The sequence below is a fragment of the Musa acuminata genome, chromosome BXJ3-4 (genome assembly GCF_036884655.1).
Source record: "Musa acuminata AAA Group cultivar baxijiao chromosome BXJ3-4, Cavendish_Baxijiao_AAA, whole genome shotgun sequence".
NCBI lineage: Eukaryota > Viridiplantae > Streptophyta > Magnoliopsida > Zingiberales > Musaceae > Musa > Musa acuminata.
Window position 1 is genome coordinate 39,655,271 of NC_088352.1, and position 23,838 is coordinate 39,679,108.

Consider the following 23,838-nt stretch of genomic DNA (forward strand, 5'->3'; position numbering starts at 1 on the left):
TTGTTGATGTGTTTTTGAATCTCACCTAGCAATTGTAGATGCTAACAAACATGACATAAGTTATCGTTTCACTTTTGCCCCAAATAGTCTAATAAGTGATGCCACCAACTTATCCATGGTCACTAGCTCAATCGTTACCGGCATCGGCACAAGCACTAGCATTGGTACCAACACCTATCGAGGTTCCCCCACCTAATGTGGTGTCGATATCCCAAGAACACCCAAGACCCGTCAAATTACCGGCCGAGGGGGCACTTCACTTATCAACTGTAGAATTTAATGAACTACACCACTACTCTACCCTACCTGAATTCGAGACCCAGTCAGTGGTTTCAACAGAGGATTCCCTATGGATCATGTTAGGTAGATGGACCAATGTTTGGAGGAGATATGATGAGAGTTCCAACAATCCAAAGGGGAAGCGTTGGTCGACCCCACCTTGGGTCGGTCATTATTAACCTAGAAAATCTAGGAAGAATTGATTCCAATAAACTTTTGCCTCCTGTCGTTGAATGCATTCAATGATAATGCCAACCCAATATAGCACATTATAACTTTTCATGCCCAAATATAATTGTGTGGCACTTTGGATGCTTTGATGTGCCACACCTTCCGGACCAGGCTCAACACAAGAATGACACACCCGCCCGAAGTCGCTTTTCATCGGTTCTTTTTCCTAGCTCGTGAGGGAGTTCGAACTTCACTTCCTCCGGAATGTCCGCCCGCGGCAACGCTTCTTAGACTCAAGCAAGGGGAGGAGGAAATGCACTTTGTCAATCGGTTCACCAATGAAATCTGAGGTGTGGTAGATATCCATCTGTCGCTTATAATATAAACTTTCATGATGGGGCTCAAACCCTCTCATCTCTTTTGGTCATGGTCGAAAGGCCTTCGGTGACGATACCAATGATACTTCAGAGGACTAATCAGTATATTACCGTCAAGGCTATGGTCTCGGTAAGCGTTAGGAGTCATTCAAGAGGCCGAAGTAGGAGCGACCACAATCCACCCCGACCCCGAGATCACCACGGTGAAGGAGGAACAAACAGCCCAAGTTACCTCGTCTAAGGTTCAAGTTGACCCCCTTGAATATGTCTAAAACTGAATTTTTTTTGCATATAAAAGAGAAGAGGCTCTTAAAAGACCTCACCTAATAAAGACTATTGACAAAAAGAGACGAGTGCAAATACTGTCAGTTCTATCAGGATTATGACCATGACACAAAGGATTATCGCAACTTGAAAGAGCAAATTAAAGAACTCATACATCAGAGACACCTCGAGCGGTTCATTCGAAAGCACCGGGAACCCTCACCCCAACCTAAGGGCCGGTGGAGAGACAAATTGATTTCATCATTGGTGGACCCGCCTTAGGAGAAAATAGCTCCTTGGGTCATAAAACTTATGCCCGAGTTACCATTGAAAAGCGCCCAAGGATAGAGGATGACCTTGAGATAACCTTCAAGGAGGAAAAGACATAGTACCTCGACTTAAACTACGACAATGCTTTGATAGTTTCTGTAAGGATGATCAACGCTCAGGTGAAGAGGGTCATGATTGACATAGGTAGCTCTACCGATATCCTCTACTTTGATACTTTCTAAAAACCTGGCCTCCGGACTAATGACCTTACCTCTTTGACTTCTTTGTTGACGGGGTTCACTAGCGGCTCTATCTCCTCTCTCGGGATCGTGAACCTGCATGTTACATTCAAAGATAAGCCTTCCTCTAAAATGATACTAGTTAGATTTATAATGGATATCCCCTCGGCATACGACGCAATCATAGGATGACCCACACTGAATAAACCTAGGGCGATCGTGTCGACCTACCACATGGTGATGAAGTTTCTAACGAGAACCGACATTAGAGAGCTGAGAAGTAACCCAAGGGAATTACTCTAGTGCCTACCTGATGGTAGTCTTCCTACTGAAGAAGGCTCAACCCGAGACGCCACTTATGGACCCTTGAGACCTCACCAAGTTCATCCCACATCCTGAGTTGGTAGAGCCATGGGTTGAAGCACTCCTAGACATGACCTAGTAATTTAGAAAGCTAAAGTCAACGATCCAACTAGATCCCGGGATAAGCTAGTGCCAAATTCAAAATGGCCATATCGCGTCATCAAGATTGTTTGAAATGGAACCTATTGCCTTGAGACAACATAAGGGGTGGTGCCTTTAAGGACATTACATATTGCAAACTTAAAAGAGGTTCTACCCTTTGAGGCATCTCTCAAGGTTATGTCAAGGTGACTATGCCCCAATCATCAAGTCTTGGTCCACCATATCTTTGGTGCAAGTTAAAAAAAAAAGGTAAAAATATTTTCAGGGTATTAGTGTTGCAAGTTGAGGAAAGAAAGTTTCATTACATGAAAAGACTATACTAACTCGATCGAGCCTCTACATCCAAAATGAGACCTTGACCTACCGAGGTAGAGACTGATCGAGTGGATAAGCTCGATGATGCAGTAGGAAAAAGACGCAAGGACTAAGTTAGCTAGGTAGACTCGATGACTTAGTAAAAACCAACATCTCACAAGACAAGACAAGGAACGTCTCCTCCCAAAATCTTGTAACTTGCTCGATGAGCTCAGAGTTGTATACCCTAATCAAACCTAGCTCTTAGCAAGGTATCGCTTGGCCTATTATAGTTGTCTTGCCAAGTCGACTCCTCGAGCCTTTGCCTCAACAATAATCGTTAGGCATCTCCTCTACCTCCTCGCGAAGATTGTCGATCATGAGAGACAATTGATTAATGGCGTAGCCGACATCCAGTACACGATCAAAAAGAGCTGTGATGTAATGGTGATGTTATTAGTCAAAGACAAAAGGGCACCTCAGAAGGCACAAAAGTAACCAATGCATGAAAAGAAACTTGTCACGACGAAAGACACAAGACAAAATATACTTGAGATGCGTAAATAAAAAAAACTCAATTTAATGAGAAATCCGTCATTAAGAGACATAAGACAAAATATGTTCGAGATATATAAGTCGAAAAAACCTCAAGTTTCGTACACCTTAACGATAGCTCGGACGACTTTTTTCCTCAACAACGATCAACATAGATTAACACAAACATAAATATAAAGCTTTCTTAATTTTATCTAATATTATCTTAATTTTATCTAATATTATCGACTTTCAAGGGCTAATTATTACGTGTAATATATATATATATATATATTCACAATAAAAAAAAATAATAGTAGTCTTTATAGATTATGACCGGAGAAAAGAAAAACTAATTAGAAGCATTCGGAAAGAGAAAAAGGGTGAAATGAAGTGTTCAAAGCGTTTTTTTATGTGCCACAGGTTACAAACTCATGAAAGAAAGGGGAAACATCGCGAACACAAATCAGACAAGAACTTCCCAATTGAGACCTAAAACAATCTCAAATTAAAATTAACAGAAAATTTGACCAGATCTAAAACAAAGCAACTATATCAAATACACCTCAGAAGCATAAAACATTGGAAATGGCAATCAGCTCTTATATCACGGGCGCATAAAGCATCAACAGAGAAGATCCCCTGTCATGGCACATCCAAATTATAACAGAAATTTTACAGGTAGCAATCACACTTCGATCATGAATTTTACAGGTGCTTTTCAACAGAGAGATTGGGTAGAACAGTCTCAAGAGAAAGGTTGGATCGTCATTAGCTGCTGTCTTAATCTTCCGAGACACATGGCAGATGTGAAGATCACAGTGCCTCACTACATTGCCATCTCAGCTTGCAATGCTGCAAGTTCGTCTTCCTCGGCAGTATTTTTCTGGGGAACAGGCCGAGCAGGTACTCTACCAGCAGGAACATGAACTGGCGCAGCAGGAGCAGTTGTAGCAGGCTGAAGAAGCTGTTCCTCCAACTCGGCTCCCTCCAACTCTTCCAGTTCTGCTTCCAACTCATCCTGCCATCACAGTTTTTGGTTCATACATCAAAATTAAGAAAAGTAGATAAGTGTAAGAACACTGATCACGGGAAGAAGGTATACTTCATCAAAGTCAGCTGCTGCTCCAATAGGAGTGGCTAATGCTTCCTGAATTTGCTTCATGTTCTCTGTCTGTTCATTGATCTCGTCCATGGTCTTGTCAACATCATCAATATTACTATAGAAAACAGAACAACATCAATCAGTTTTTCACCCCTTCTTTATTGTTATACAAGAGGTCAACAATAACAGCACACTACAGTAAGGAACAGGATGACCAGAGCATCACAAACAATTCTAGTGTCAGTCAAAATCTGCATCATGTAACGAAATAATGACTTCATCAAGACCATAGCCTGGAAGAAAGTTTCAGTGTAGGTGACAAACAATGAGTTGTTTTCACAGGTCTAAGGGCAAACACTACAAATGATTCTGAAGTAATGGATATTAAAGCAAACAAATAAGCAAATAGGAGTTCATCTACTTACGTTGCTTTTTGCATAGCTTTCATTGCTGCTGCTCCAGTTCTCAAAGCATCAACAGTTTCTGTTGTAGCTTTTGCACCTTCCAACATTATCATCTGGAGTTCATCCCAATAAAATATTAGTCAGAATGATATAAAGGAAATATGCAAGCATAGCCTTGAAAACCACTATCATACTTAATTTGAGTTAATACCTGATCATGAATCCTCAACTGGAAGTTTCCAAGTTGCTCAACTTGTTGTTCATAAAGCCTCTTCCTCTTCAAGCATTGTATAGCAGCTAATAGAGATAGATAAAAAAATCCCATTAGTGTAAATGTGATAAATAAACATAAAATGGCATTTACCGCAAGAAAGCTGGCTATAATAGTTGCACTGATGTGCATGTTGATTTTCAAATGCTGGTATAATAAAGCAAGTTTCTAAAAGGTCACTGAGATCATGTCATCAAAAACATGACATTATTACTAAACAAGTTTCTGAAAAAAATGAACTACCGAAATCAGGATTTTAGAAAGACGCAAGGAACATGTTAATAACCTTCAAAAACCTCCATGAAACTTAAATGGTTGATGATGATAAAAGTATGTCAGGCCTGTCCATGTCTAAAAAAGTAAGTTTCATATTTACCTATGGATCAACTTACATGATATTGGAACAGGCAAACATTCATACACTAAAGAAAGGAAGGAGCATAATGATATAAAAATTACCAGGATTTGAGAAAGATGCAAGGAACAAGTCAATAATTGGAATGGGCAGACATGCATGTACTAAAGAGAGGAGTGAGAATAGTGAATATTAAATTAGCATAGTACAGATAAATATAGAACCAATACACTCATATGGTAACACAGTATAGTGATAGCCATCCCCAATTTTGCTTTGTTCCAAAATATCCTTTGATGAGCCATTAGTCACCTCTATGGCATCTAGAACTGACAATGCTATAAAACCATGACACAAATTTTCAGCTCCCAAGGATGATTGCATGGAGTAGGTGGAGCACTTGATTCATTTTGTTGAACAAGTGGGACCAGGATAAGCATCCAACATTATAAAAATGTTCTAGGAATCATCCATCTCAGATATAAACAGACCATTGCCCAACTCCTGAATCAGCCAACTCAACAGTTTTTGCTCTCATAAAACCACTGGATCTACCCCTGCAGCCTAGTAGGAGTCATATGACATGTTGTATTATTATATATAATATACTGGAAAAACATCTAGGAGCAGTATCAGGTCAATCTAATCCTGCTGCCTACTATTATGAGCTGTTTCTTGTATGGCAAAGGTTTTTACCATTAAACATTTAAACTAAAAGTTTATCTGGGAAGAGGTTCATCATTTAAGTTACACAAGAGATTATTCTTCCTGGGTCACTTAAATAAGATAAATAGTTTCATATTTAGAATGTTAATATAAACATGACGTCTTTGTTTCATGCACTGAATTGCTCTGATTATCTCCTTTATACATATATTCAGTTTTGCATTTCCCGAAGGACAACAATACCTAGGCAAAGATGGTGATATAATAAACAACAGCATACCCACAAAGGACTAACTGTTAGTCAAAGCAGTTAACAGTGTCGACAAGAAAACTTTGGATAAAAATCAAAGGCAAAGTTGGAAGGCAGATGTCTGGTATTCAATCGAAGCAGATATCGAGATGTATCACAAAATATAAGGGACAAAATGATGGAAGAAAATGTCTAATTTCACACAGGAAACAACAGGAAGAAAAACGAAAACAAAATTAGCTCAGAGGTCAAAGTGCTAGATTGGATGGATAAGTTAATTTGAAGAAGAAATAAAATTGACTTTGCGAAAGTGAAACAAGCACGTACAAGAGACTGATCATGATCAGTAAAGCCTTTAGTAACAGTATATAGGTTATTGTACTAAACAGAAATATCAAGCTAGCAAGGGACAGGTGTACCCTCAGGGACAATATCTAGATACACAATACTGAATAGTCCAGACTGCCAAATGTGATAAAGGATACCCTTCAAGCAAAGATGTTAAATAATTGAAACCTACAAGTACTTACTCCATGATAAAATGAGCAAAAGAAAGAGGGAACATATTTGACAAGTAAAAGAATCCAGTTGTTTTCTTTAGCGAGAATGGAAAACAAAGAATTTAGAAAACAAAAAAACAAAAAAAATCCACCAAAACCAATATAATTCTTGAACCAGTCGAAACTTTTTTCTACACTCCATTCTCTCAATACCAATAATTATAGAATGCTAGTTAATTTATATGCACATCTGTATTCACAAGAAACTTCAAATTGTAGAATGCAAGGAGATATAGAAAGGAGAAGACTAGCTACTTATGAGGATAAAAGGTCACCCAAAGCAATCTATGAAATTTCAGTACTAAGACACAAATGTGAGCAGATCATCCAGCCACCGTAAACAAATCAGTACATGAACCTCAACACAGAAAACACTTGTCAATGTTAGTCACAATGGCAAAATTATTTTGTATCAACATTTTGGTTCTTTAGCTACATAAACAATGTAGCCCTACCTTCATGGAAAAGCATGTCAAAAAAGACCATGCTAACAGATCATGTTGGTAGAACTAGTGTTTGTGAGCATTATAAACATACACAAGTAGATCATAAATCTGTACCTCTCTTATTCTTTGCTCTTGTGAACTCCTTAGCCTTTTCAACTTCAGCAGCAGCCTTCTTCAAGAGAACTTTCTCCTTTTTCTCGAGCATCTCAAGTGTCTGCAGCATAAAGACCAGCAAATTAGAGAAATAATTAATGCAGTATTGCAACTATGCTAATTATGATAACAATGACTTTACAGTATATCGAAGAGATCATATCTCTGAGGCGTGAGGATCACAGTCATTTTAAGGGAGATGCTTAGGTGCATATACATAACGAGTCACTTCAAATGTCCATACCTACCATGTGAAACCATAATAGAGGACACCATACATGACTCAACATCTATTTTATTTACTTAGATACTGCTTCTTGGATGAAGAAAGATGATTTTTTAAAGATTTATATAGAAGTTCAAAAACTTCATTGTGAAATTAAATACAAAATAAAGCATCAGAAGTTTTGTTCTTCAAGTCCTAAATAAAAAGAAACCTATGAACCATCTTAAAGTTATCAATATTTAGCCCAAAGGCAGCTTTCTTTATAACAATTTTACAAAAAAAATGAATTGCTCACATCCCATTCCCACATATATCACAATTTGCAGTGTTAATAACAAAATCATTAAAGGAAAATTTATAGTGTAAATCATTTTTCTAAGATCAGTCAGATGCACCAAACAGATGAAGCATCATTTATTATTATTGTGCATTATTCACGCATAGCATTCCAACAGAATAGTAATCAAAATAATCCAGCATAATTTCTGGAAAAGAAAAAGGCTTCTAACCTCCTAATTAGTTCAGGGTCACATAAGAGTTAGTATTGCTAAAATAACGTTGTTCAAGATTTAAATGGATGTGTAAGGTTACTTGAAAACTATACAACAAAAAATGTTTCCATTTGTGAACAACTAGGATAGCACCCATTATAAGAAAATATGTTCAAGAAAATCTGGGCATGTTCAAAAGTAGACTTATAAATGCATTGTTAAGATAAGAAACTAGTGGTGCAAAGAAAGGTAGAGGAAGCCCTAGTATGGCTTTATTAGAAACAATAAAAGAATATTGATGGCTATCAATTTGACTAGTGGTATTACCCTTAGTAAAGCTCAATGGCAGGAAAAGGTACATGAAGCCACCCCAAATAATCAAATCTACAAAGTATTGCACAAGCTTAGATTGAAACAAATCAAATAAGAAATCCAAAAGAACACATGTCCGAGTCTTGGCTTCACTCCTTTTGAGTTTGATAAGCACTGTATTGGACCTCAAGACACAAACATCATAGTCTATATGATTTGATAACTATGGCAGAAATAGCAAACTGATCATGGCAATATATCTTCTGCGTCCATACTCCAAGTTCTTTTTATAAGAGTCTATCTTTCTTGACTTTTTTTATAGTACTTCACATGCCCATAACTGTCGCCTCCCCTTTTTATTCCCCTGTTAGAACTCTCTTCACCTTCTCCTATGATGAACCTGAACTTCTTTCCTTTATCACTTAGATCATGACAAGTAACATGAGACCCTTGTGGCAGGCTTCAAGGTTCTATGTCCTGGAGAATCAAGTGACAACTTTTAAATCCGTCATCAGCAGATGTCCCAACACACATCCTCTCATCATAAGGCAAGGAATGCAATGAATTAGTTCTTTATCCAGGTTGTAAAAACTCTTTTCTAGATCTCTATACTTGATAGGTATAAAGTCTATCTTTCCACCATGATAAATCAAAGAATACAAAGAGCAACCTGTATCTGTAGACAAGCACGGTTGATGAACTATGAATATCACAGAAAGGCTTACTTAAGTTGAAGTGCAGAAGCCTTAGATAAGACTTGCCTCCAAAGAAAGAAAGGAGCTTACAATGCAGTCGAGGATGCATAAATGTGAGTATACATAAATGTCCAATACATGGTCAACCATGCAACCACTGTCATAATTTTTGCTTCTCCTTTCAATTTCAACTTCTACAAGAATGTTATTCTAATTCAAGAACTTGATTTTTTTCTACTTTGATCTTTTGTTGGCCCCTTACTTGGCTATAATGTCTTTAATCTCACTTAGTTCACATAGATCAGTTAGATTTTAGATCAACAAAGTCAGTTATCTCACATTAATTATGTCATAGCTTCAACATTTCAACATTTTGGAGCATATCTGAGAAAATCATTGGACTTATGGAAAGCACTTGGCCTTAGTTCTCCCAACAGCTAATGCAACTTAATTATGTAAAAGATAGAATTACATTTGTAATTATGAATTATAATCATATCTAGCTTCAGAAAAAGAAACCAAAAAGACTAAGCTGCACCACAAAGTGAGCTGAAAAAAAAAAGACCTTATTGCAAGACACCTTACCACAAATCATATTTGTCATAAGTAAAAATTTCTCCTGCCATCATCCTATATAATGATGAACTTGCACAGACTTTACCTAAATCTTGAGGAAGGTAGCACCACACGGAATTACTTTCAAACATCATTCCTAGTAAAGTACATAAAATATACTATCAGAAGCACAAAAAATGAAACGACTACTATCGGCGGGTTCAGCAGCAATGGGACTTCCTAAGGACAATAAGAAAACAAACAGAAAATAACAAAACGAGAGGAAGGTTTCTGTTAACAACTGGCCAAACACATCAGAGATTGATTGTCATTAAGATTCTAACACAAAATAACCATCACATTAGACAAAGTAAAAAAGACAATCTTTCTTTCATGTTTACATAGGTTTTCAGTGTCGTTACTGCGAGGACCATAATAGGCCACCATCTAGAAAGACAATCAATCATATACCCTGATCATATAGTATCCAAACAAACACAAAAGCAATTTCGTAATACAAGAAATTCCACTAGTTAACTGTGCACTTTGCACCCAATAACAAATAATTAGATAAATTAAACCAAAGAAAAGGGGGGCGAAATCCATCGGTACCTCATTTAATTTATCGAGAGTGGCCACGGCATTGGCTTGCTCCTTGGGCTTTCCAAACAGCCTACTGAACATCTTGACCGGCTTCTAAGGGACAAACCTCTGCAACAAGACAAAGTTTTAGCCCCGGATCCCCAATTCAAAACCAAAACCCTAGATGGAAAACTGAAAAATCTCTCTTTGATCGCTCCCAACGATCGCGTACGGGATAATCCATTGTCGAAACGAGGTAAAAACAAAAAAAAAAACAAGAAAAAGAAGCATGGAGAAAGAGATGTCTGCGACAGATGATCAAATCTTCGAGATCGAACCCAACACGGACCAAGAAGAGGAGACCGATCGATCGTCCTTAGGGGATACAAGGACCCTACGAGGGCGATCGTGGATGGGATCAACAGATGATCCGAGAATTCGAGGGTAACGGTAGTAGGAAGCACAGGATTCCTTCGACGAGAATCCAGCGAAGGAGGGTAAAGATGAATACACGAGAGGTAGGCCGACAAAGTCCGGCCGCTGCGTGTTTCGATCGGGCTGACTCACCCCAGAGAAGACCCCAAGGATCGGACGTCATCCGTCACCGAAGCGGGTCGCACCATTTACGGTAGTTGTGCCTCGTTTCGTTGTGTTACGACTTTGTCCCTTACAGGTTGGACGGTCCAGATCTGATCTCGGTGGTCTGAGAGATGGATCCAGCTTTTGATCGGGAACGATAATACCTATAATGCCCTCCTAAACCTCATTAAATTACGCGGGAGTCTCGCTGTGAAGTTGCCAACCCAAGGGTTATTTGGGTAAACAAAGAGATCGTAGTGTACCCTGTTCTCGAGAGAGCTTTTATGAGACGCCTCTGTTTCCCCTTCGTTCGAAACAGAGTCGGACGCCACGCAACAGTGTTCGGTGATCTTTCGTCTCCGATCGGCAGACGTCATCGAGCTTTCGTTCTTTCTCTTCTTGAATTGGCGTTGTAGTATTTCGATCTCTATACGATCCTTTTATCTCCTTAGAACTCAAAGAGTAGAACAGATGCTAAGGTCGTGCAGTTGCAATTTGCTTCAAAGATTACGGCGCCGAGAAGCTCCAACACAACATCTGTAACTACGGCGTCGACTCATTCATCGCAGTTTTGACTTCCTCATGCTTGGGGATGTCTATCCCCACCGTCCAATCTCGATCTGAAGGATGAAACGGTTCGATCGGGCGCATACCGTTGTGCGGCCTAAATTAGTGGACGGCTCCTGATGAATATTGTGAGTTCTATTTGAAAGTAAAGCTGGAGAGGATCCGCATCAGGTGATTCTCGAGGAGTGGTTCCCGTGCCGCCGCTGATTCGGTTGCGGGCCGCAATAGCTAATCGCATCATCACGTCATTGGCTTAGGGTTGTCGTTTAGAGAATTGCCTTTGGTTTGGTCTGTTGAAGCGATGATCCGATCCTAACGTCCCGATCTACACACGCTCGCTACCATCGGCCTTTTCATCGCCTGAATCGCCGCCGACGGATCCTCTCTCGTGGTCGACAGTCTTGCCGATACTTCGATTTCGGTCCTCCTTCGTTTTCGTAGTTAGCGCTAGGCTTCTTGGTGTTGCCCTTTCTTTCGACGAAAATTGGATATTTCCGTTTGGAGATGTGTTTTTGATGTTATCCTCTCGGCAATTTTCATTTACAGATTGGTTCTTGATTACCTTTGGTTGTTTTAGTCCTGTGCATCTGATCCGCCTACCAAGTGTATGGCAGAGCAACTAGTTGCGCTGCAACTTTAGTTGAAATTGAATGCGTGTTTTCCTTTCCGGCTGGGGGGATTACACAAAGATGAATGTTTGTTTATCTTCCCCACTTTTTTGTTGACCTTTTATGGAGGAAAATAATGCTTACCATCATGATGATTATTTACCGGAAAATTTGTATTCGTCTTATATTGGGCCCATTCACTTTTTTGTTTCATTAGGAATTGACCTTTGCACACTGTTATTTTGCTAGCTGTTCTTTCCACATCAGTCAATAATTTGCTCTTGTTTAATGTGTCCTTCAAATTGATTTTAGAACCAAGGACAAATTAGGCCTTTCATTTCAGGTACTTTAAACTTTTACTGTTCTTTTTCTATCTGACCTCTATGTTTCATTGACCGCTCTACACGCAAAATAAAAAACGAAAAATGAAAAAAAGAGAAGAGCAATGTCGAACAATCATTTAGGAGGGTTTGAGAATGACATGCCACTTACGTTCGGTGAAATTGTGTAGTAGACTATAATTATTTTATTGCCATATTCTACATGTTTTTACTCTGAATATACTGTTTTCTATTGAATACACACTTAGATGAATAAGAAGCATGTAACACATACTAAGTTTCTTGCTGTTACTATTTGGTCTTCTTAGTGTCTTATTTCTTCTGTTGCAACACCAATGATGTTTTTGCAATTTTAATAAGATTACGATCTCACTTTGTTTATCTTATTTTATAATTATTTTGTAATTATCAGGTTCTAGGAGGGCTGCAAAACTATTCAGGAACAGATTTATGTCGATTTTAGTGAATCAGTCATCCGTTTTGGGCCCAGAATTGACTGATGATGTAGAGGTTGCTCTGCTGTCTGCAGTCGATGATGACCATGGAGGTGTCATTGTTGAATTGAAGGAACCAATGGACCCTGCAGCTTTCCATACTTCGTTAAGAGCATCTATAAGTAATTGGAAGAAGCAGGTTATTTTCTCAATCATGGATATTTTTTCCCCTCTTGGATGTCCTGTGTTTTGCTTCAGCTTTCTTGGTACATAAACTAGCTAGTGCTACATAGTAATAGCAACTGGCTCAACATCTGAAGCCAATTAATATGCTTGTTCATTACATGAAATATTTTTAATATCAATAGTGGAGGACTATATGCTCTCTCCTTGTTTTAGAAACTTTGAAATGGTATACTGGAGTTGCTGCTTTATGAACACGACTCCTTTTCTATGGCATATGCTAAATTGCATATGCTGCTTGGGAATACTTTAACCTTTGAATGTGCTGCCAAATGCTTATGCAATAGATAGAACATTTACAATATTTAAGGATTGTCGTATCGTATCAGGTACTGGACCCTTATTGGTTGTCGGCATTCGTGTTTCGACGACGAAGAAAGAGAGAAGAGGAAGGGCGGAAGAAGAGGAGTAAGAAGGTGGAAGATAAAGGAAGATAGAGGAAGAACAAACATTTGTACATAATTCTATTGACTTAAAAAGGGCCTATGATAGAATTCTAGGAATCTATTATGATGGGTTTTAAAATAGAAAGAAGTATTTAGTAAGTATAGTGATATGATAAAAAATATTTATCATAGGATAGTCATTATAGTGATTTTTCAATGATTAAGAGAGTTAAGTGATTATCCATTTTAGATCCATAGTGTTCTGCATTGCTAATGTAGGTCTTACTAGTTATATATAAGATTAGTTCACATGGTATATGTTATTTGCTTATGGTATTGTTCTTCTTGGTGACAGATTAGCTAAGATTAATCATGAACTTGAATTATACAGACTTACCTAGAAAATTATTTCGTAGGTTTTATATCATGTAGAACTAAGACAAGATCTATGAATTTGTAATACTAAGAAAAGAACAAGGGGTCCAGTTATAGTTATTTTAGATTATCATTCAAAAAGGAGAAATTGATATTCTTCACATAGTAAAAATTGAACAAAGGTTTTATGATCATCTAATGTCCCTTATATTAAAAAAAAATCATATGATATTTTTTAGGTTGGCCATGCCTTATAATAGTGGTGTTGGACTGTTAAAAGAACATACAAAAATTTAATTGTAGTTGAGATAAAACACTAAAGGAAAGAAATATTTTCGTTCATAAATAACTAGGTTTAACTTTAACATATAAGATGAAATCATATAAGTTATCGTGAACAAATGTTGAAGGGGATTTAGATGTTAGATGAAATGGTTGATGCCAAGAAAAGGTTGAGAGAGACTTGATAAGGCTTCTTAGAAGCAATAAAAGTAGGTGTTTGCTAAGTTTAACTATACATGATGCTTTATACAAAGATTGACATGGTAAAAGATTCATGTAGTCAACTCCAAATGGCTAGGGCACTAGTGTGTTGTTGCACAATTGTGTCTCCCAAATACTTTCATCTTTTGTTTTTGGCTTTTGCATAAATTTTGAATGCATGTACAGTTGGCTTGAAATTTAATATTTGCCATTATTTTATTCCATTTTCAGGGAATAAAAGGTGCTTGGATTAAATTGCCTATTCAACTTGCAAATCTTGTTGAAGCTTGTGTTAAGGTAATTTTTTTTATAGACAAATGATATGCAAGAAATTCCTATCTGAAGTTTCATGAATGCCTTCTATCTATGATTCAACAATTTGTAAAAAAGAATTCTTCAATGAATCTTAAAAGTTTATTCTATCTTCTCCTCTCTCACCCCCTATTTCTGTGTATATACATGCAAGAGACACATTTATATGTAACCAAGATAGTGTTGGGAAATCTGGGGTGGCATCATATGCGTAGCGAAAAAACAGAAACAGAAATAATAGATTTTCCACATAAAAATGTTTCTTATTGTCGTGCAAAGATTGGTGCATAAAAACCCGCAAAACAAAAAAACTGTGCGTATATAGGAGATTGTGTTACCTGAGGAGATCATATATCCCTGAATTCCTACAAATAGGATGAAAGAGGTCCCTCTTCTCTAGCGATGATCCACACAGCATTCTTCAAATCGCTGCATAATCCTCATCGCAGCATACACCACGTAATCAAGAAGGGGAAGCCCCAACCTCTTCTTGATGTCCAAGGAGAAGGAAAGAGGATAATAGGAGGTGACAATAAAAAAAACCCTAGCATATAGTACTTTGGTTCCCTCCTATTTATAGAGGCTCCTTGGATCCTGTCTTATTGGGTATTGGATTTTCATCCAATTATCCAAGCCTATTAGATTAGTGAGTCTCTACCCATTAATCTATTATTAGCTTTTATTGGATCTCATATATAAGATCTAATAATTCAAGCCTTAATGAATATCTAATAAGATAGGGGCTCCGGTGGATATCTCATATATGAACCTCTACTCGTCGTAATACTTATTATATATGTGTGACCCTCTAGGTCCAATATCGAGCTGGCCGTGAGTCGTACCTGTCAGAACTCCTTCTGACTTAGTGAATTATTATTTTCATAACAATTCACTCAATTTATCGACTTCGACTTATCGATTGGTGTGTTGTCAGACTTATATGGTTTCTCCTCAAATCTCACTCGGAATTTTTCGGAGTATTCTCTCTCTCAATCTGAATGACCTTGGTCAATGATTTATTTGAGTAAGAACACATGAGATATTCCTCTCATGATAACGAGAGTGGATAATCCTCTGTCGACACTCAATAGCCCTTGTAAGGTTGGTTTGTCACTTTCGATGATCGGTTATACTAGATCTGGAAATTTCAAACCTATAAGTCCGGTATCAAAGAGTGGAGTACTCATACAGGGCATCCTTGGGGTCTCAAGTCTAAGGACCAGGTACACTACTAGGATGACGAAATCGTTGTCTGACAAAGAGGTATCATATGGATGGATATACAGCACACCAGTCGTCTATATCATATGGATAGGTATACAGCACACCAGTCGTCTCTATCATATGGATGGGTATACAACACACCAGTCATATTATAATCTAATCACGAATCGATTCTTATTGCATAGATCCATGAACATCATAATATACTTATGTATCAAGCAATATAAAGTGATAAAATATCAAAATAATAATGAGCAAAAAAGTATGCATGTCATGTCACATATGTCATCACTCACGTGATTGGCTTGCAGGGCACTTATGACTAGCAGATAGATGGTAATTGCCTATATCCATGTAGTGAAGCATGAAATTCTATTCTTTAAACAAAACTGTTTGGGGATATATAGACAATGATTTTGTGCTATTTTGAGCAAAATAGCATGAATTTTTTGTTTAGACACAATGTTTAGAAATATAAAATTGTGTAAACAAATTATCAAATATTCCATTAGAGAATTTATACACCCTAATATTGGTTAATAAAGAGGGTACCTATACATTCAGATATCTGTTATGGGGATTTAACCTCTGTTAAAGTGAAGTATACAGTTTGTTATCTGTTACACATTTATTTTTCCTTTTTACTTTATTACGTTTGTGATTATGTCTTTCTCCTTGTTATGGAGTCATAATTATTTTATTCAATCAATCTTAACTTGAAGAAAATTTGTTTACTCGAGGCATATTATCGAATCTTCCAACAATCTATTGTTACTTATATGAGTACATCTCCTTGCATTTCTAACATGTGTACCTCATTTTAGGCAGAATTGCCTTTTGTACCAACTGGTTGCTCATGAAAATTTGTCGTTGAACTTGCGTATGTTCTTCTAGCCTGACCTTTATAGATGTATGTGTCATAGAATGCTGAATTTTTGAAATACATATAAAAAAAATCATTCCTTTTAAGCAGTCACATTACATTTATTTTGGAAATTTTATTTTAGCCTGATTAATAGAGTAATTTTGCCTGAATATTTTTATGAACTTTATTCTTATTCAGGAGGGATTTTGGTACCACCATGCTGAACCCAGTTACTTGATGCTTGTTTGTTGGCTTCCTAATACCGAACATACCATACCTGTAAATGCCTCACATAGAGTGGGAGTTGGAGCTTTTGTAATGAATGATAAAAGAGAGGTATTTCAAATGTGTTATTTATGTTTAAATTTGTCTCCATAGGCAACAGATATGGACCTGATATGCTTTCTTCAGATTCATTTGCTCTTATGTCATTTACTTTGCTCATTACTACTTCTCTAATGGAGTTCTATGTGTTGTGATTTTTGTTTCATTTTTTTTAGTGACCATCATTGTTTACAGTTATTCTGAATCTTAAAATAATTTCACTTGGTAGGTTTTGGTGGTCCAAGAAAAGAATGGCATACTTAGAGGTTTAGGTCTATGGAAGTTTCCCTCAGGAGTTGTTGAACAAGTAAAATACTCCAACCTTGAATATTGAACAAAATATTGATGTTTTCTGGATTGTTTAGATATTATTTTTTCACCATCTAAAGAGTTCCTTTTCTATTGTAGGGTGAAGATATTCATGCTGGAGTAATAAGGGAAGTAAAAGAAGAGACAGGAGTATGTAATTTCCCTTCAGATACACAAAGGAATAAAAAAATAAATCGGAGTGGTCTTCTTATTTTAATAACCTCAAAATTTTCAAGGCCAATTTGCTCAGTCTAACTAATTTCTCTTTCTATATATCACAGATTGACACTGAATTTATTGAAGTTCTTGCATTCAGGTATTGCAGCATACTCATTTATGACAACTATATATGTAACTAAAAGATCATTTCTTTTTTTGTTGTATGTACCATATCCATCTGGCATTTATGATCAAGTTCTTTCAACATGTGATTCTTTCTTGGAGATGGTTTTCATTGCTTTTGAGAACTTATGTGTGACGAGTTTATTACGATAGGAAGCCTTGTTCTCTATATTCGTTGTCACTGTTATAGTTCTTTTAGATATTACCACAGGCATGCAAGCTTTACAGCCCAAGTAAAAAAAGATGTAGATGTCTTTACATGACTAAACTGTACCAACAAATTGCATTTAGTTGACATCATTCAGCCTTTTATGATTTGTGTATTTACAGGCAGAGCCACAAGTCGTTCTTTGGGAAGTCAGATTTATTCTTTGTGTGCATGCTACGCCCTCTTTCACACGACATTTATCCTCAAGAATTAGAGATCGAAGCTGCCCAGGTAAAGGAAGAGACAAGGCTGGTAAAAGCTAATTATCGTCCCTTGGTTCTTCATACAAGCAACTGTTTCTTCCTGGAATAACTACATCTAGCATGACCATCCCTGGTTAATAATACCGGTAGCAAGCTGTGTGACAATCTTTATGCAGCTTTTCTGCGTGATCATGCAAGCATATAGAAAGTAGCAATTCCAATTTGCAGCATGTTGTAGGATGATAATTATCTTTATGCAGTGGATGCCAGTGGAGGAATATGCAGCACAACCTCTCGTCCAGAAACATGAGCTATTAAAGTATATTCTTGATGTCGGCATGGCAAAGATCGACAAGGGCTATTCTGGCTTCTCGCCAGTTTCCGTGAAGGCACCATTCTCTGGTTCACAGGGCCATCTATATCTAAACAGCAGGGACTTGAACCTGCCAAGAACTGTCAACATGTCTTAGAGATGTTAATTGTCTGTGAGTTCATTATATTCATGCTTCTTCATTATTATCTAGTCACATGCAATTTCTCGTACATTATTAGGGGCGATCAAACTTATTGACAGTCTTCGTGATATCTATCTGTAAGTTAGAACCATATCTTTCCATTCAGATGTAATTGGATGATTTAATGACGCATGAAGATACTGTGACTGCAGGTGCCGAGTCTAAAAGATATAAGTGATCAATAACACGCATTGAGTTCTAATATTACATGCTTCGTGAAATGTCACATGGTAACAGTATGGATGACAACTAAGAAAGAGAAGATGAGTAGCTCTTAATGGTCATCAATCTTTTGCCTCTTTGGAGCTTGTTCAGACTCATCACCGTTGCTCCCCACCACCGAGTCTCCCATTACTTGATCGAGAGGTGAATGGTTGCAGTTATCCTACAAGCACATCGATTGATAGGATGTTCAGATAAAAAGAAAATGGTATTGTACAAGATATGTTCGATTTAATTGCAACAAGACTTGCATTTATATCTAATTTATTCTCGACATGTTCATTTAATCACCTGCAGATAAAGTGCAACAAATTCGACATGGCTACTGCATCGTAAGGGTCACTGAGTTATTCTTGACCACCAAACAAGCATCAAACAAACATTATCGTTTGAAACCTTATTGATGGGGCCCGAGTTAAACAATGGAACTCAATGAAGATTAGTCCGAGACAGCTTTAACCAAGGAGGTACGAATACCGACATCCATGGGTTACCACTAGAGAAAAAGGATCACAACCGACGAGACCTCGATACATCTCTAGTTGCGATAGCATGTGCATTCACAAATTTAAATGGAAAGCTGGTAGTAAGAACAGATGAAAATGAATACATAGCATATACCTTTGCACTGGACATAGTAGTAGTGGCAACAGACCTTCTATTTGCTCGCCTACCTAGATTGATCTGAACAGAGATACTAGCTTGAGACAGATCCACACCGGAACTTTGCAGTGCTTGTGTTATCGTTGTTAAAAACCTGTATGCACATAAGCAATAAGAAAACAGTTTGAGTTCTTCTAAGTCATTCTGAACCCAGAGTTGACAAGCATGAATAAACTCTCACAAATATAAGTAACAGAAAGAGAGCAAGTAGTAAACCTACCAAACGCCAAAATTCCTGATAGCTTGCAGAAAATTCAAGAAGTCTAAACAATTTGTACAAGACTTATCAGCAGAAATGCTCAAAGAAAAGTCACGATCATACCCAGCGAATCATTGATAGATATTATGATCTATAATTCACTGAGTAATCACAAGTATGGATGCCCCGACAAAATAGAGGCAGATGATCTGGCAGTTTTAAAGCCTAAAACACCTTTAAAGAGAAAATAATATTGTAGTTTAATCAGGACTCACCCCTGAGAGTAGACAGTGGAAATGTTTATTGTGCCTTCGTCAATTACTAGCTCTCCTTGTTCACTCAACATGTCGCTGCTCATGGTGCAGTCAGCTGGACATGATGATCTTTGCCATCCAGATTGTGGCTGAGATAGGAAGTTATCTGGATCTGAAACTAACCTCTCTTGAGGATGGGATAAACCAGGTCCTCTTTCAAGCGAGGCATAAGCATTTGATTGCAAAGGATCAAGCACTGTATCTGTACCAGCATTAGTATCAGTCTCTGCAGCATTTGTTGCATTTAATGGCACTACTGGGATGTTGTTGTCAATGAACTTTTCACTGAACAAAAATCCAGGTTGAGCAGGCCCATTTTTAGGGTCGCAGATGCCATCTGTGTTACTCTGTCATTAGCCAACACAAAAGGAACTTCAATACAAAAAATCGCTATTGATGTGAGCACTTCTAGGCTTAAGCATGCTCAGTTATCACACTAACCATAAGAAATTCAAACATAAGCTACCTTGAACCACAATTAAATGATTTTAAATGAGTTAATTCAAGAAAATGTCCTCTTTGGGAAGGGAAAATAGGTAATATTTAGGAATCTAGAAATTAAACATATGCATTAACTCATGCCCATTTCAACCAAATAGAATATCATATTACCCATGGCACAAGTTTTGCATTTTCCTGATTCCAGCCTGAGTATAATTCGTGCTTCTGTTCCTTCTCTTGTAAAAACTTAATATATTCAATAACCTGCATAAGGGCGTAATGTTTAGGAATCACGTGTTCAAATAGCTTTAGTTGCAAATAGAAAAAATAAGTAAAGTTGTACCTCCATGAGAAATGAAGCTCTATCCCTCTTCTGATCACTATGTGGTATAAGATCTCTAAGAATCTGAAATCTGTAGTATAAGCCATTTCTCTTGCATGATGTATTGGCCATAGTAAGTCAAAGAGCAATAAAAAAAAGCTTAGGGCTCAATAAGTTGTTCATTGTTCCATTTTGGCTATTCTAGCCCTAAATTCAATGATGTAGTACCACAAAAGTGATCCTAAAATAACTGAAGGCCAAAAAAGATACATATTATAAAACTCGAGGCAAACAAGGAAAGATAGCTACAAAACAGTGCAACAAAGGTCACATGATAGGCAAATTTGTTCTCTGTGATGTTAGTATAGAAACAAGTTCACTATCACTGAAAAGCAAGGATCATTGTATCATGGTGTACCGCTCAATACGGGCAGTATGTATCAGTCTAACAAGGGATTAGTATGAGCGGTACATACTAGTCCGTCAGTACAACCCATCATACCATGTGTTTGGTATGTCGGTACGTACCATACCGATGGCCAGTCGATACATCGATACGGATCAATAAGGTGAACCATGTTGAAAAGAATAAAAAAAACTATTGTTGAGAAAAAAAAAACAGCCATAGGAGAAAAACAAGGAAAATCTAAACAAATTTCGATATACTAGATTTGTATATTTTAGAACAAAATTGAAGGATGCTGATGCTAACTTGACCAAAGAGGAGAGAGAGAGAGAGAGAGAGAATTAAGTAGCCATAAATTCATCAACCTTTTAGACATGAGGCCCCTCTTTAAAAAGATTACATATGACTTATTAGATTGTCTAGGACTAATTAGATATCTAAATGCTAAAAGATTTCAATTGGTCCTTTGAAAGTCTAATACCAATGTATGCCGCATTGGGAAAGATCAATACTATAGAAAGTGATATTTCACCCACATGTTGCTCTATAAGGTTTTGCATCAAGTACATAACTAGACATGATATGCAAGAATGGTCATTTCAAGTTGGTATTTGACAGGTATAGTCTAGAAACCACAAACTTGACTCATCTACCTTAAGTAGTTTTTACAGGTCTCAATAAATACAATCTATAAGGATCACTTTGTATATTAACTCAATTGGTGCTGACTGGTCCACGGTCGATACTGGTTGGCTTCTATCCTAACTGATTGTTTCAGCATTTTTTTCCTGACAAACTTCCGATCTTCTTAGAAAAGACCATTTTGATGATCCAATTCGAAAAATCCTGATCCTATATCCTGCAGCCAATCCGAAATCTGAACCCTTTACAGAAACAAGTTTAGAGGTGTCTATGATAAGGACATGGAGGAGATCCAATAAGAAGATCTCAAGATAGTTCCTTGAGAATATTAATGAAAGGAGTATGTGCCTGTGAAAAAGAAATGAATTGTAATTTTGCCTACCTGTCATTGATCTTGCACCTTCTGCGTTGCTCCATTGCGGAATGCTTTGATCTTGGACTTGTGGGCATGGCTGCCTTCTCACCACTCTTCCCATCCACCTTCGCCGAAAGTTCCACTACAACAGAGAGGAAGCAAAAGAAGTATCGAATTTACAGCCAATCAAAACTTTGTGATAGTTTGGAAGTACCCTTTGTTATGCTTAATAAAACACATTTTATTCATCAAAAAGCAAAAAAAAAAAAAAAAGCCATTTGGTCTGAACAAATGCAAGCGATAAAAAAACATATCAGAAACCTAATGATGGCCAAACAGCTTCGAACTGTGGAACAAACAAATCACAGTTGATCTGACCACCACTACCCTTCCCAGTTTGAAATTTCAGGAATTGCATTGTGATGTTTCGATATGTGTATTCATATATACTGTTGATAGCTCCCACAAAAGTAGCTTCTCATGTCATCATTTCATTAAATCTACAAACATACTGTCTCATAACTTTCTAACACTTACTCTCACGTGCAGACCTTAAAAATATTTAATTTAGCCATAGCAAATTAATATATATTCCTTGTAGAGACAGGGACAAGAGATTGGAAGTAAAAATGCACTCCCTATTCATTCAACACGCATTGCCTGTTCATTCATGGAATATCTCAATACCAGAAGTCGTTCTTGCCATTGAGCAAAGGGCACATTCAGCTATTGTTGGGAAAGAATATTGTGAATAAAAAGCTTATACAAACGCATGCGAGCTTATCTTCCTGGCATAGTCTTCCCATATAATACATACTATCTTTATTCCATACCTTAAAAGACCATGAAAGGAAAAAAAAGAAGAAATCTTTCTGAAAGAGATGAAAGCAGACTTAGGAACCCAATCTGGATACTCTCCAACTCAGCAAAGTAGACTATTTTAACAAAGAAAAGAAGATGGACGAATAGGGCAAAGAAAAAGAGGTCTCCGACATAGGAATTAGCAAAATAAGAAGATTTGATGCAGAAACTTACTGCATTTCATCTTTTAATTGGAAAGAAGAATTAAAGCCCCACGAAACCTAATTGCTCTATTCGACTCCGCAAGTTAAGAGCCTAATTTCTCCCCATGAATCCAGATAAACGAATAAAAAGGGTATATTTTTCTATACGGAGATAAATGAAGAGAAAATAGAAGCAATCGAACACCGAAAAATAGAGAAGAGAAAGGAAGGAAAGGGTAAGAAAAGGAAAACAGTACCTCCCGGAGAGCAGGAGCGCCGTCCCCTCCCGAGCTCCTCCTCGTCTCCGCTCGATCTGCAGGCCGACTCCATCAATCGATTCCCCCCTCCTGATCGTCGTCCAACGTCCGCCTAACTCGCACCAGCTCTCAGCGACCACATGGAGATTGATCGATCCACGGAAAGAAACCCGAAACCCTAAGCCCGGCGCGCCCTTTTGTTTGATTGGGTCCTCTACCTGCCAATTGTCAACAAATAGAGGGCCAAAGTGCAATTTTACACTCCGTTATAAATTGTGACAATATACCAAATAATATTGATATATATTTGTTCATTTTATAATATAATAATATTGATATATATATATATATATATATGAGAGAGAATACACTAAATATATGTACAACTTCTCACTAGTTTTGACTGTCTTTAGATGGATTATAATACTATGAGAAGAATATCCAGATGAATAATGGAATGTATCTCCATTTTCCTGTTTATATTGTTTAATGATTAAAATAAAATAATAATAATATTATTATTATTATAACTCCTAATTATTTGAACCAATTAGATTTAATCACTAAGAATTTAAGAGAAGAAAGTAAAAGTGGATTTATAAAAATATTATAATAATAATCTTATTAATTAAAAATTATATATTTGAATATAATAAATCAAATTTAACGAAGTATTGTTAATAGGAGCTAAAAAAAAGGGAAAAGAAAAATGATATCTTACATTAATATAA

The 23,838-nt window shown here is 37.1% G+C and overlaps 3 protein-coding genes across 12 annotated transcripts; 1 reads left to right on the forward strand and 2 right to left on the reverse strand.

The window, feature by feature from the left end:
• Positions 1 to 3,475: 3,475 nt before the first annotated feature.
• Positions 3,476 to 10,573, reverse strand: LOC135584521 (vacuolar protein sorting-associated protein 32 homolog 2-like). 4 transcript variants are annotated; one of them, XM_065145375.1, is made up of 7 exons: positions 10,476 to 10,573; positions 9,995 to 10,093; positions 7,065 to 7,164; positions 4,614 to 4,699; positions 4,424 to 4,515; positions 3,999 to 4,113; positions 3,476 to 3,914 (listed from the first exon to the last, which is right to left on the reverse strand). In XM_065145375.1, exons 2-7 carry the CDS (start codon positions 10,064 to 10,066, stop codon positions 3,723 to 3,725), a joined length of 657 nt encoding a protein of 218 aa, XP_065001447.1. In that variant the 5' UTR covers positions 10,067 to 10,093; positions 10,476 to 10,573; the 3' UTR covers positions 3,476 to 3,722. The 4 variants fall into 4 exon arrangements, with proteins under 4 accessions (XP_065001447.1, XP_065001449.1, XP_065001446.1 ...); XM_065145377.1 differs by having other exon boundaries at positions 10,532 to 10,555; XM_065145374.1 differs by having other exon boundaries at positions 10,314 to 10,555.
• Positions 10,574 to 11,287: 714 nt separating this feature from the next.
• On the forward strand, positions 11,288 to 19,137 carry LOC135584526 (nudix hydrolase 2-like). Of its 5 annotated transcripts, XR_010495444.1 has the most exons (11): positions 11,288 to 11,501; positions 12,472 to 12,692; positions 14,212 to 14,277; positions 16,580 to 16,717; positions 16,935 to 17,012; positions 17,114 to 17,164; positions 17,296 to 17,330; positions 17,687 to 17,795; positions 18,028 to 18,252; positions 18,435 to 18,712; positions 18,802 to 19,137. XR_010495444.1 is itself a non-coding variant. In XM_065145372.1 (9 exons), exons 2-9 carry the CDS (start codon positions 12,510 to 12,512, stop codon positions 18,235 to 18,237), a joined length of 870 nt encoding a protein of 289 aa, XP_065001444.1. In that variant the 5' UTR covers positions 11,288 to 11,550; positions 12,472 to 12,509; the 3' UTR covers positions 18,238 to 18,433. The 5 variants fall into 5 exon arrangements, 4 of the variants coding, with proteins under 4 accessions (XP_065001444.1, XP_065001443.1, XP_065001442.1 ...); XM_065145372.1 differs by lacking the exons at positions 18,435 to 18,712; positions 18,802 to 19,137 and having other exon boundaries at positions 11,288 to 11,550; positions 18,028 to 18,433; XM_065145371.1 differs by lacking the exons at positions 18,435 to 18,712; positions 18,802 to 19,137 and having other exon boundaries at positions 11,288 to 11,531; positions 18,028 to 18,433.
• LOC135634781 (transcription factor BIM2-like) lies at positions 18,445 to 23,312 on the reverse strand. Of its 3 annotated transcripts, XM_065145368.1 has the most exons (8): positions 23,108 to 23,312; positions 21,874 to 21,988; positions 20,465 to 20,552; positions 20,293 to 20,385; positions 19,889 to 20,027; positions 19,642 to 19,792; positions 19,126 to 19,261; positions 18,445 to 18,667 (listed from the first exon to the last, which is right to left on the reverse strand). In XM_065145368.1, the coding sequence occupies exons 1-8, from the start codon at positions 23,178 to 23,180 to the stop codon at positions 18,557 to 18,559; spliced, it is 906 nt and encodes a 301-aa protein (XP_065001440.1). In that variant the 5' UTR covers positions 23,181 to 23,312; the 3' UTR covers positions 18,445 to 18,556. The 3 variants fall into 3 exon arrangements, with proteins under 3 accessions (XP_065001440.1, XP_065001438.1, XP_065001439.1); XM_065145366.1 differs by having other exon boundaries at positions 19,642 to 20,027; positions 23,108 to 23,310; XM_065145367.1 differs by having other exon boundaries at positions 19,642 to 20,027; positions 20,465 to 20,534; positions 23,108 to 23,308.
• Between the last annotated feature and the right edge of the window lie 526 nt (positions 23,313 to 23,838).

Excerpts from the sequence above, each read along its gene's own strand:
- LOC135634781 (XM_065145366.1), bottom strand. The coding sequence starts at position 23,180 with ATGGAGTCGGCCTGCAGATCGAGCGGAGACGAGGAGGAGCTCGGGAGG. Across the intron at positions 20,553-21,873 it reads AGGTGCAAGATCAATGACAG|AAATGGCTTATACTACAGAT; the intron begins GTAGGCAAAATT and ends ATCATGCAAGAG. Across the intron at positions 20,386-20,464 it reads GAGCTTCATTTCTCATGGAG|GTTATTGAATATATTAAGTT; the intron begins GTACAACTTTAC and ends GCCCTTATGCAG.
- LOC135584521 (XM_065145375.1), bottom strand. The coding sequence starts at position 10,066 with ATGTTCAGTAGGCTGTTTGGAAAGCCCAAGGAGCAAGCCAATGCCGTG. Across the intron at positions 4,516-4,613 it reads AGTTGAGGATTCATGATCAG|ATGATAATGTTGGAAGGTGC; the intron begins GTATTAACTCAA and ends GATGAACTCCAG. Across the intron at positions 4,114-4,423 it reads AAAGCTATGCAAAAAGCAAC|TAATATTGATGATGTTGACA; the intron begins GTAAGTAGATGA and ends TGTTTTCTATAG.
- LOC135584526 (XM_065145372.1), top strand. The coding sequence starts at position 12,510 with ATGTCGATTTTAGTGAATCAGTCATCCGTTTTGGGCCCAGAATTGACT. Across the intron at positions 16,718-16,934 it reads TAATGAATGATAAAAGAGAG|GTTTTGGTGGTCCAAGAAAA; the intron begins GTATTTCAAATG and ends TTCACTTGGTAG. Across the intron at positions 17,796-18,027 it reads TAGAGATCGAAGCTGCCCAG|TGGATGCCAGTGGAGGAATA; the intron begins GTAAAGGAAGAG and ends ATCTTTATGCAG.